The sequence below is a fragment of the Ambystoma mexicanum genome, chromosome 1q (genome assembly GCF_040938575.1).
Source record: "Ambystoma mexicanum isolate Mex_15411 chromosome 1q, UKY_AmexF1_1, whole genome shotgun sequence".
Classification (NCBI taxonomy): Eukaryota; Metazoa; Chordata; class Amphibia; order Caudata; family Ambystomatidae; genus Ambystoma; species Ambystoma mexicanum.
This window is the reverse complement of record NC_090922.1, coordinates 572,082,979-572,096,131: the sequence shown is the minus strand read 5'-3', so window position 1 is coordinate 572,096,131 and position 13,153 is coordinate 572,082,979. Positions and strand designations below refer to the sequence as shown.

The 13,153-nt window shown below is 45.3% G+C and overlaps 1 protein-coding gene across 1 annotated transcript in view; it reads right to left on the bottom strand.

Annotated features, from left to right (window-relative positions):
- Nucleotides 1-13,153, bottom strand: part of NIBAN1 (niban apoptosis regulator 1) — a 491,461-nt gene that overhangs the window by 195,809 nt on the left and 282,499 nt on the right. Inside the window, exon 5 of the mRNA XM_069641063.1 lies at nt 6,133-6,300. Coding sequence (XP_069497164.1) covers nt 6,133-6,300 — 168 coding nt within the window. The remainder of the gene's footprint in view (nt 1-6,132; nt 6,301-13,153) is intronic.

Here is a 13,153-nt window from a genome sequence, read left to right as displayed (position 1 = left end):
ATAGCGACTCTGCAGATGACTGATCTGATCTTCCCAAAGACCGAGTTACGTCATCGTTTTAGTAACTGTAGATGGAGTGTCCGGCTTCCATCACAATGTTCTTTTGCTCCTTACGCTAGCATGTCTGAGTAGCACTAGTCCTGAGACCGAGGACTACATTTATACATTCCCCGTAAGTATTGAAAGCAGTGAGCAAGTTCCTTTGACAAAAGAAACTTTGATGGTGGCAAGTGCTGCTCAGCTTTTGCACAAATGAAGTGCTTCCAGTTTTGTATCAACAATGATTGAATGATGGGGAGTTATTTAGCAACACAATTTATTGTCCTGGCCCCATTGACACAAATGTGTGTCTCTTAGAAACCGGCAGAGGTCCATTAGACCAGAAAAAGGCCATTGTAGTCCATTTGTTGGAATAAACTGGACTAGAAACTCAAGAGTCAAGTCATATTTGGCTCATTTGCCGCTCCCTTATCCGTCAAAAAACATGGAACACCATGTGGCAGAACAATGACAGAGCTATGCAGAATACACAGGCCATCTACATGGAAACCAAGCTGGTTTCCGACCAGGCATGGGTTCTAAACCCATCCTCGAAAGTGTCTTGATTTAGGCTTCTAGATTTTGGCGGTAGATCAGCAGCACTGAATGTGTTTGATGACTTGGCGGCAAAACTTTGGGTCGGTCTCGCCCTTATGGCGATCTCTGGGCCAAGCAGTGGATTTAATTAAATCCCATCTAATTTATTTAGACCGGTTTGCTTTTTGCTGTGGAGTTCCTCGGGGGACAAACTTGCCCTCACTTCTGTTCAACTTATATGTGGTCACTTTGGCCCAGTTTGCTGAATGTTTCGGTAGATGTATATTAACATTTTTATTTATTAATTTTGAACATAAAACATTATGTTCCATATGTCAATAGCCCAAGTATTGAAGGGCATCATACCAATTACAAAACAATGCTTTTTAATGTATGCGAGGGACACAGGTATCCCCAAGACGAGATCTGATCAAACTACTGTTTCAAGCAACGTTAAAGAACGTCTCAGTTCATTGGACAAATGGATATGCCACAATAGCTGAAATTGACTGGCGTGAGAACAAGGGTCATATTCCCTTTTGCCAAATTACATTTTTGCCCTACTTCTCTTGGAACCGGTCTTCAGCTGGTGCTGCCATGCAAGAGTTGGACATGGAAGTCGTTTCAGCACTCGCACTTTCTCCACACTTAACTGGAGCGCAATCCTGCTTTATCCATCTATGCATCCAACATAGAATCCTGCATCCGCCGGGAGGCATGGACTACAGCGAGGAAGAAATCGGCCACTTCCTTACGTGTACAGACTGATGCCACTGTTTCTGCCAGGCGTAAACATGTTCTGGCAGGCCACCGCCCCAGGTGAACGGGTCCACTTGCGTCATTTTGCCAGAGTCAAGAAGGGATTAAAGACTGGCAGACATCTTCAATTTATTAGAAATAGTTCAAGTGAACATGCAGTTTAAGGTTGGCAACTCAATCTAGGTTTTCCTTTTGAAGTAGCACATTGTTCGTGATCAGCAATGTTATATTAGGATGACTGAGTTTATTTTGTTTTTGGAGAACTATCATCCAAAAAAGGATTTAAGAGGGTTGGACAACGAAGGGCGTGAAGCACAGAAGGGCAAGCTCAGTGATACATTCAGAGGCCTCTTTCCCTAATACGGACCTCTGACAAATTACAAACATTTTCAGGACTGTGTTTTGGGGATTGCCGTGGAGGCCATGCAAATTACAGCAGCAGAACATGGTATAAATCCCAGTAACAGGACAGTTGCAGGCATGGGCAGAGCATGCTCCATTGTAATGGCTACCGAGTTGCGACTATAATATCTGATTTACCAACAAGAAAACCAGGAGCTTCGTGGGATTACGTACCATCTATATTGCCAACGTTATCAATAGAACATGGACTATGGTGTATGGGGCCAGTGTCACAGGTGTACGGTTTCATTTTTTCAAACATTTTTAGGGTTTGCTTTTTGAAAAAGCTTAGCGCATTGTATATGAAGAGTACAGCACTGTTTCCAAGTGTCCACAATGCCCAGAACTATAGCAGTGCTTGTGTTCGTCAGGCGAATGTTGTCTAAGGCGGGCAATAGTGGTTTTGCTACAACTCTATCAAGATGTTTAGACCTTCTGACAGGGTTAAGAGAAATTCTCTTAGGGCTATTAAAAGATTGTTTGCTGGAGCCCCACTAATGTTTTTATTAAACTTGTGCTTTGGGTTGATGCAAAATATGCAAGTTAACTTCTTTAGAGCGGAACTCTAGACACTCTGAAGCTACTATGTTGGTGATTTAGCACAATATAAAGGCATGCCATAACCTGTCCAATGAAACGTATGACGAGTTTGCATGAGCGGATGTCAGACCAATTCAAACCACGGGTGGGATTGCAAAGAGTCAAAGACTGTCAATGTGGTTTTGAACCCAGCAAAGAACATTTCCAAAAGAATAAACCTTGCTATTGACCAGCTGGCTGTCGAACAGTGAAAGCACACCATGTAAACTCGAATTGTTGTGTTAGATGGTGAGAGGAGAGAAAACTCCCCGACCAATTACTGATATCAACCAAAACTAAAAAGCGCATTTTCTGCTAGGAGCTGGGAAAAGGTGAATATTAGGTTGGGAGGAAAGTTGTTTGAAAGTTAAGACCACTTGAAATTGTCTATAAAACAATGAGGAAGGTCATATGAGGAAAAAAAGAATTGTATTAACATTGATTCAAAGAAGGCTAGGAATCTGGTTAACATTGATGGACTACCAATCAACCAGAACAATAAGATCAGCTGACTAAAGTGAAACTGGTCAGTCTGTCAAACCACATTCCAGTGTGTTTTCTTTTTGCAACTGAACAATGAACTTTTGTGATCTGGCAATTACACAATCATATTGTTGTACTTCTACCATGATATTAAAAATGTGTTTACTGTTTTGCTTTTATATCTTTGCCTTGAATGTGCATGATGTAATACATTTGTGTTGTTTATTTAATCTTGCACCAGTTTTGATTACACCAGCCCTAATTTGAAAAAGGCTGTTAGGGGCCAAAACACGTGTAAATAGAGGGCACTTATCTCATCATAGTTGAAATTAAAATTCATGTTGCAATCAAGGTGCTTTTGTCCTGGATGTTTATGCATGCCTTGGCATACTAGTTTTACTATTCCTGACAGGTTTTCCTGTGGCTCACTGTCGGTCCAGTGACTAGCGACATATCGATACCGACAAGAAACAAAGGGGTTATTCCAGTCCCCACCCAATATTCGGTTACTACCATATTTCACTTTCGACTAACGCTGAACGGGTTGCCCAACGGACCAGCTGTCACTGTAAGGCCAGTACATTCCTTCACATTCCAATGAGCTTAACGGGCTAGAGTCGAAAAATAATCATAAATGTCATTGGCACATGTGGAATGGTTCATAAATGACCAGGCATTAATAAACACACGAGAAAAAGTCTCTGAATATACATGTGTAAGTCAAGCCGGAAATACCCTAGGGGATGTCTGCCGTTTGGATGACCTGTAGCTTCTCCCGATCATGCACGCCGAGTAGCAGCGATGGTGGGAAACCGTTGCCGATTTAAACCAAGACCCTGGAATGAAGAGTTTAGGAAGTGAGTGGAATTATGCATTGCACTTGTATGGGTATTTATGCTTGTGCAGACATCTGAAGAGAGTGAGTGTGGTTCCAATAAAGAAAATTAGTACCCAGCGCGCGTTTAAAAAAATGAAAAGAATTTACTGATTGGTGCATTTGCGAGCCTTACCCTATGGTAAGCCTGCACACATTGCAGCGTGACCCTCGCGCCAGGGTTCCTTTTTTTATTTTTTGTTCCGGCCTCCATGGAAAGGGAGAAGGGACTACAGCAAATATAGCAAAGACAGAAAGCCTTAGTAAAGTATACGGTTAACAGCGAGACCGTTAACGTTCACTAGTGAGGTCCGCTGGAACAGCAATAAGGCAAAACAAACAAGGTGCCCAACTCCCATCTCCACCTTGGTATTGGTTGATGCAATGAAGAGCAAAACAAATTGTGCAACACAAAGGCCTCAGTCTTCGCTACACATTCCTAGGTTTCAAGGTCTTCACTGATCAACTGCACTGGCCATTGCAATCAAGGTTTAGGAAGAACACGATACTGAAGTCATAATTAAGGTAATCGTGGCATTCAAGATATGGTAGAACTATGCCAGTCATCAGTTCTACTAGGCTGCACATAGTAGATATGTTCACAATTTGATAAAGAGTGCATCGCTCCGACTTAAATCCCAATAACCAGGATCAACGCTAAACTGGGCATCGCTTCACATTAAGGCACACAATACAAAGTTGAAACGCAGCCTTTGTAGGTTCTGAAGTTCATACCCTTTTGGAAGGCCCTCCGGCGGCTACCCTGACACCCTTCCCCCAAGATGTGTCTTGCATGATACAGCATGTCTCATTAAAGGACTTTGCACATTTGACCACATCACACCGACCCTAATCAAACTGCACTGGCTCCCAAGGCATGTCTGTTTCATCTTCGAATCCTGCAACAGAAAAGAACCAGAAGACAGGCCTTCTCGGTCTACGCCCTGAACACGCTGAAGCCACCTCCCCGCCAACAGACTCACCCCGTAGCTTCTACAGTTCAGGAAGGGGTTCTCCAATTAATGGCTCCTTCCCAACCCTAAGTCCACACACCTTACAGCCCGCACCCTACCTGAGACCGAGCAGGGGTGGACTGGCCTATAGGGAACTCTGGAGATTTCCCGGTGGGCCTCTGCACCCTGGGCCTCTTTTGTGTGGTATTTCCAAATTTTCTCATAGGAAAAGCATTGGGCTTGCTGAAAATGTGTCATATGGGGCCACTTTGAACTTTATTTCCAGGGCCTCTTTTGGTCCCCAGTAATTATTTCCAGGGCCTCTTTTAGTTCCCAGTCCACCCCTGAGACCGAGTGATTCGCTCCCCAATGTTCCTCCCCCGATTGCTTGTAGATCCTTACTGCCAAACAGCCCATCATCCCCCTCCCCTTTTAGGTGCCTAAACACTTTTTTTCTCAGCTTCCCTCACCATGTTCTAAGTCTGTGCTCACTAAATACCCAAATAATAATGAAAATATCCCAAAATTAACAATTCATAACTTTGTACAGGTAAGACAATTTTAAGAAATCTAAAAAGTGAATACGTTGTAAAAGCTGCTTAAGGGCACACCACAGAAAAGGTACCCATGCACAACACTTCAGGGCTTGATCAAGTTGGAGCAGGAGTTACCACTGCCCGATTTACAAGATAGAGAAGATTTTGTAACATCCTCTACCGCAGTAGACAAGAATTGGAGTGCTAAGAAAAACTACAGAGAACAGACAGCAAGATGGGCGAACCCGCGCTGGAGAGGTTATTTTCAGGCACTCCACCTCTACGCAGTCTGGGGTGACTGGGTAAGCAGGAAATGGGTCAGATTGCGGCAGGATACAGTCTTCCCTTGTGCAAAAGACATGGCAGAAAGTCTTTGGACCAACAATGATTTGGGAAAAGAATTTACAAAATTCGGTAATGAGAACACAATGATATGGTGACTTGAGGGCAGTCACAGAAAAACGGAGGCATTTTTGGAACATCTACTAATGTAGAAGACATTTTGAAAAGCGGGGTAAGCAACATTGTATTTCAAAGGACATAACACCCATATGGCCCAGCCAGAGTCAACAGTTTCCTTTGCATCCTCAAATAATGTGTTAAGTCAAAAAGCAAATCATTTCTCCGTCCACCCACAAGGTTGTAACTGTCTAGTAGCAAAACCTGCAACTCAGGTTGCCACTTTGCCAGCCCACGACTCACATGACACCATTTGCTAAAGGAACTGCGTTTGGATGGAATGCGGGAGACACCAGGAGGGGGCAGATGGGTTTCCAGCACGATAAGCAAGCTCCTCACTCCAAGTATTAGGAAAAGCCCTCGTTATACCGGCTCCAAACACCAGGGGGCAATAGAGTGTTATGCAGCAGGCAATACTTGGTGTGGTCAACTCCTCTTGGGCAGCAACATTCAGAGGCCCACGGAAAGAGGCATGGGGATAGAGGCATGGGGCGGAGACTAGGACACCTACCATGGTTTTGGTGTCTGATGCAGTCTTCCAAGATGGTGCCAAAACACTTCTGCGACTCTGAATCCTGGAAACAGAAGAAGCTGTGCCGCATGTAGGGATGCCAGAGGTACACTGGGAACTGGCTCGGCACGACGATGAAAGGCTGAGCGCTCTCCTTTTCACTCGAAGCTGGAAAACGACAAGTAGTTAATTAATCACAAGGCTTAACACACAAGGTCTTCAAGAGTTTGTTCATCTGTTTGTTTTCTGCCAACATGCCAAAAATCCAACAAATATTTAGCTCTAATGCAATAATCAGTGGCATATGCCAAACTTTCAGTGCGAAGCACAGTTTGTGACTACCTACTCCAATGGAGTGATATTTGGGTGGCAGGGACCTCTGAATTGGCAACTTGTATGGGCACAGTGTGTTTTTGTATTTAGTTAACTGGTCAACCTGGGCCTTTAAGCTCTGGACTCCAAACACCTCTCTGCATTTATCTTAGAATAAATATGGCGGCAGAAGTAGGTTGGTCTAGGAGTGCTAGGAGTAGTGATACAAGCATTGCTTCAGCAGTAGCGACAGTGGTAGAGTGTGTTATTGTTAGTGGGTGGTGTATTATTACACTTCATAGCAGAGTTAGTAGCATAATTCGAACTTGTAATATGCAGGCTTCCAACGGATATCGGCAGCGAGTGATTAACTTCCTGAGCTACCACGTTGGTGTATAAATGAGCGCATTCACAACGCGTAGACTAGGCAGTAGCGCTAAGAGCTCCCAACACGGGTATGGCCGTGTACACAAAGCACTTGCTTGAACAAGATACGATTCCATGACCCAGTACTCCGTCCTTCTGGGAGTCCTCAGAACGTGCCAATCATGGACCAACTTTAATGGTGGTTTAGACACCAAGGCGAACCAAACAATTGTCCAGCTATGTACTGGCCAACCCAAACTCCAGATTCATGGCCGCAGTGACTGCTCAGTAGCTGACCAAGTCCCTAAACATGGTAATTGGGCCCTCTAAACAAATCTCGTTTCCTTCTTCCGTTATTCCCCGAAAAACCTTTTGCAAAAAGTTAACTGACTATGCGTGAGGGCAGTGGGTAATCTCTGCAAACGTTGTATATATGTTATGACCAAGAGAAGCAGCCTGCCTTTTAGAAGTTACCGAACAGTCAGGTTGAGGCCTTCAATAAAGCCTTGGGGCCAATCAGCAGACTGCTGAATGTATGCTTTTGGAGAAACCAAAAGATACCGGAGAAGGGCAGTTATTTGTAAAGTGCACCAATGATTACGAATGTGTTGCAATGAAATAGCCCTTTTACAGAAGAGATTTGTGGATTAGTACACCCCAGGTATGTATCCGTTAGCTCACCAGATGTTTTGGACTGCAAGTCCCAAGATTCTTTACCATTTACTATGCTGGCTAGGGCAGATGGGATTTGTAGTCAAAACATCCAGATCCAAATATTGCAGTCCCCTTCCCCAGCATTAAGGTAAGAAGACAGCCTAAACCGATCCGAGAGGGCAGGAGGCCTTCACAAATTACACTCCCATCTAGAATGCTACCCATCAAGAGGATTCCAGTATAGCACAATAAGGTTCTATTTAAATGGCATAAGATTCAGTACAATACAACATCTCTCCTAACCCTACATTATTCTACAAAAACATGTCTTGAGGTTGAAACGCTGTGGCAGATTTTCATCCCTATCCCTGCAAGTCCTTGCTCCGATTTGCTATCCAGTCTAGTTCATGGTGTTTCATCTGCAGAACCTTGGTTGATGGCATTTGCAACCACATTTGCAACCACAATCTCTCCAAGAACCATGACTACCTACCGCATATTCCACATGGCTTTCAATTTATCCATTTGGCTTCCATCAGTACTCGCAACCCTATGCTTTTCTACTTTTAATATTCAACTGTCTTTTTCCAATCTTCCAAAACCATTGCATCATTTGCCGATTTTAGTTTTTTCGTGTGGCATCTTCACTGGCAGCCCCTTATCTATGAAATGTACATTCTTCACTACCACATCATCCCGTGGTGCCACCACATCTTTCCACAATGGCGTGTACGTCGTATTTCCTCTTTTACTCTTTGCATGACCTCACTCTGGTCTACACTTACACCAATACGGTTTCCTGTCCAAGGAGAACAAGGCTAGAGCTTGGGGACTACCCTATTGAAAGCAAAGTTGATGCATTGGTTACACAGAATGTGATGCCATCCTTTAAGCACATCGACCACTGTACGACAATCCAAAAGGTTTGCATATGTCAACTGCATAGAGTGAACCATTTTTACTGATCCATTAATACAGACTTCTATGTAGAGATCTCTCAGGACCTCGCCTTTCAGACATGCCAAACGGCACACGGTTATTCAGACAGGTCTTCCCTTAGAAAAGCGCCTTCACACGGTGCACACTCTCACATGCAATCACTTTGGATGGAGAATCCAAACAAATGTAATCAGTGATTTCTGAAAACAAAAGATTCATTTATATTCAGGGTTAGTTCTGGCCACACCTGCTTTGGTACACTAATGGGCATCGTGAGCTGACACGCAGTGCCCACACTTTTTCTTCATTCTTTCAACATCCTCATCTATCTTGGGCCACTAGTCCTATATTATGGCATCTCTGGGTCATGGTTCTGCAACCTGTGGCTCTCCCTGATGTTTATGACAACTCCTGTGATCCTTCACTATTAACAAAACTGGCTGCGGCTGAGGAGTGCTGTGGTCCTAAACATCTCGAGAGCCAAAGGTTGCAGTCCCATGCCCAGGTGACCTTCGCGAGTACACTTAAACCGATGCCTCATACTGACTGACAGAAACAATCAGTTAATCCCCCCCCCCCTCCTGATAAGCATGTGTGGTCGAAACCAGACCGGGCACGAATGATCTCCTTCCATCCAGCAGAAAAACCCTTCTACATGGTTAGGAACTTCACGCCCTCTTGACAAGTCCATAGCGTCTCTTGCTGGTCTACAAAGGGATCCTCGATCCTGCGGGATACACTTTCCTCGAACACTTCCAGGACCACATTCACTTGTGCCAGTAGTCCCAACAAGCAATCCCCACTACTTTCTTAACACTTGCCACGCACTCTATTATGAAAGAAGACTCCATGAAATCCAACCTCTACGTTGCAAGGTTGAGCAATGCTATACCCAGCCCCCCCCCTACCCGGCAGTAATGCAAATTGAGGGTTTGTGGCCACTCTTCACCACAAAAGATAAATCGCACAGAAATGTCAGAAAGTTCTTTGCAGCTAAACATTCCAGATGCTTCTTTTTCAATAACTGTATCTTCCCACTGGTGGTTCTTCAATGTGTTTAAGGGAGAAACCATGGGAACCCTTACTCCAGCATGTACCTGGAAGGAACCCCCATTCGCTTATGTTCACTGTCAAAACGCAGGCAGGATTCTTACACCAATGTCAAACCTACCAGAGGTGGCCCTGCACGCAACAGGGCGTGCTAGAGCAATGGCCCTCATTTTCTAGGCTCCCTGGATCCAAAAAGGACCTTGCTGGCCAAAACAATGATTTTTTTTGATCCGTTTGCAAAAATGGATGCTCCATAAATCATACGTACTCTCTGCATTTGCAAAGAATCTATACATTTTTGGGTTCTTTGAAAATACATAGACTGATTGTGTTTCTCATGCCGTTTACGGCATTGTTCAGGGCCCATTGATAGGAGATATCAGCAGCCAAGGCTTCCCTCCTACACAGAACTCTGAAAGGCATTAGATAGACCTGCTTTACAGGACAGCTTTTATTCTCCATGGGCTGTGGAAATCCGTCCTTGGAGGACAACAAAAAAAGGCTCCTCCCAGAGCCCTCTCCCTGCCGGTCTCTGGCTGGGCTGGGTTGTGGTGTGGTGGGATGGGTTCAGAATACCAATTCTCTCACCCCTATTCTGATTCCCGAGGGTTAACGGGTGACTCCTCCAATATTCCTTGATCTGCTGCATGTCCAGAGGGTCACTCCGGGCAGGGTGGGGGGGGAGGTGTGACTATAGCGCCGGGTCTTTTGGTTATATCCCCAAATAGAATCTCAGGGGTGACAACAAAAAGGCTAGCTAGCCCCGAGTCCCGACAATCCCTACATTAGCATAGCCCCAAATCTTTTCCAGACCAAGCAACACCCCCTGTGCTTGGCCATTGAATGGGGGTCTGAAGGAAATGTGTGCAGGCGAAAAATGTCAAAGCCGGGGTAATTAAAAATAAAATAACTCAAGATACAGGCTTGGAGATCAGAGGCAGCCAAGAGACAAACTGATCAACTCAAACCAAAATTGTCCAAGTACAGGCTCTGCTGTTGGTGAGAAAGAGACAAGAAAAGAGGCATTTCCTCGGAGGGTATCCAAAATACAAAGAAAATAACATTACAGAAACAGTACACGAAATGCTGTCTTAGAAAAAAAGCAGCAGAAATATTTGGTAGATTTCATTCCGGCTCACATAAGGCAGAGTGCATTACACGCGCGAGTATGTCTAGAAATAGCTATATCAAAACGTGTACCCATATAGCCGCCAAAGAAGCAGAAAAAACATACATTTTACATATTTTTTGGGCACACGTTATGTATGCACTTTAACACCTAGTGTATTTCTTTGAAATAGTAATGGCCCATTTATATCTCCTTTTTCCAAATGTGTAGTTTCTCAAACAGTTGGCTGGCGTGTTAGACACCTCATCTCTGAACAGCAGCAATTGACGGGCTGTACATTTTCAAAGACATACAAGCCAAGACATTTTGCTTTTGGTCTCTATGTTTGGCCAATGAGGAAAGGCCACAAATGCCAGTCTGATTATATGGGCTCTTCCCAGAGCTCACAAAGGTATCCCCCTGTGAAGCTAGTATCTGGTTTAAGCTGGATGACGGTCTAGACACACCATTCCAGATTCTGTGGGTGTGCCGATGAAGGTTTAGTTTGGCTGCTTATCCCGATTGGTTGGTTGCCAAAACTTTGAAAGGCACACTGTTGTGGATTGTGGGGCTGCACCCTCACCCCCCTGTGTGTGTTTAACTAGGGAGACCCTGAGCTATTCTACAGATTCTGACCTTTCTGGGAGATGCTGGAGAGATGAAACCTCTCTGGAGATCCTCGAACCTGGCTGACTGTGGACCCCTGGTCCTCCTGAAGAGGATACTCTGACTGGAATCCAGCTGGAGGCTCTTCCTCGTCTTCCACCCTGCGTGGATCAGTGGAACATGTGTGTGTAGCTTTCTGGGCCTTGGGCATTCACCAGATCCAGAGTGGGGGTGCCTGCTACCGGGCTGAAATCCGAGTGGAGTTTTGCTGCTGTTTAAAGCTTACCTGCTCCTTCCCTTTGTGGGACATCCAGGCTGGGAGGCCCATGCTTGGACATCTACAGCTCACCCTCCCTCCTTGTGGAAGCATCCTGCCTCCTTGCTTGCTGCACTTGTTAGTCACTGGAGTAGCCATGTAGCTAGATGCAAAAAGTCACCATTGCGTTTCCTCCTTGCAGCTTGTTCAGTTGTGTCCAGATCTTCATGAATCACCTTGACGGGGGTGATTCAATGTCGGTAGTAGGGTTTTCTTCACCTAGCCTTCACCAGTGGCCCTAATGGCAGACGAAATGGGAATCGAGACCAATGCCAAAACAAACTTGACATCTGAATGGAACTCTGCACCAGCGATTGCTTCCAATGGCCTGGCTGTCCTTCGCAGGACTGACTTTGGATCCATTGCTGGTCTCATCGCTTGGGTCTTGATGCTTTCCTGCACTCCTGCTTTAACCATCCCCTGACCACAATACTTACTGCAACAGAGCTTCTGCTCCACCTCTGCAACCTTCCTTCTCTGGGCCTCTGGACATCAAACCCAGGTCTGGATCCTTTTTGGTGTGGTCCAGCAGCCTCTCAGGAGTGAAGGTTGCCTTCTCTGCAGCTCTTTTGACGTGCACATAATACTTTTCAACCGAGTAACCTTCCATTCATTGCTGTCAGATCCAACCATCCAAGACTATGCCTGCTTTGGAACATTTACCTGTCGCCCCAATATTTGTCCATCTTCTGCCAGATCCCTCACAGCCAATGTTCCCTCCCTTACATTTCTCCTCACCCACCTACCCTCGCTCCCTTTTCAGCAGCACTCTTCCTTCACTTCCCTTGCCTATTTCGTCTACCCTCCCTCACGCAACTTGAATTCACTGCAATCCTCGGTGTAATCACTTGTCTCTGCTTTTCTCATAGCTTTCAACCACAACTCTAATGTCTACCTCACGCTCCCCCGGCCCAACTCCCTCCTTGCTCCCTGCACCTGTACCCCTCAAACCCAGTGGGTCCCATTCATCCAGGATTGTCAATCGTATCTAGCGCCCTTCCAATACCTGTTCCTTTCCCCCCAAACCCTATTAATCTTACTTGGCTTCTAGAACGCACAATCCCACGATCCCTCTGCAACAGGTCTTCCTACATCACTGAAAAGTTCGATTTGTATCACCCTCAACTTTCCCCTGCTTGCTATCACAGAAATCCACTAATTTGGAGTGGGGATCATCATCAATAAGGCCCTCATGATGGCCTCAATACACCAACCTGATATCACATCTTGCTCTTTTGAAGATGCCACTCTTCAACTCCTCCCTCCTAATCCTCTCAATGTTCTGCTCTTTATCAACCCCCTGGTCCTCTTAAGTCCTTCTTCCCAGACCTGAACATCTCCTTGAGTCACTTTCCACCGACAGCCCCACTGTCATGTTAGGGGGGACTTTAACCTTCCAAAGCCCTCCTTCCTAAGCTCTCTTCAGCTGCCTACCTTTAACTTAGCTCCTTCCTATCCAAACACTCCTACTCACTCCATGACCAGCCTCCCTGTCCTGGAGGGAATTCTCAACCTAGACTCTATTTTGCTCTCCATCTCCCTGCTCCCCCTCTGATCACTCCATTGTTCATTTAAACATCTTGGTCCGGGGCACCAGTGGTCCAGGGATGAATGTTGGTTTCTAAACCGTCAATCAGCCCCACACCTCTAGTACACCAGAAGGGATCTGC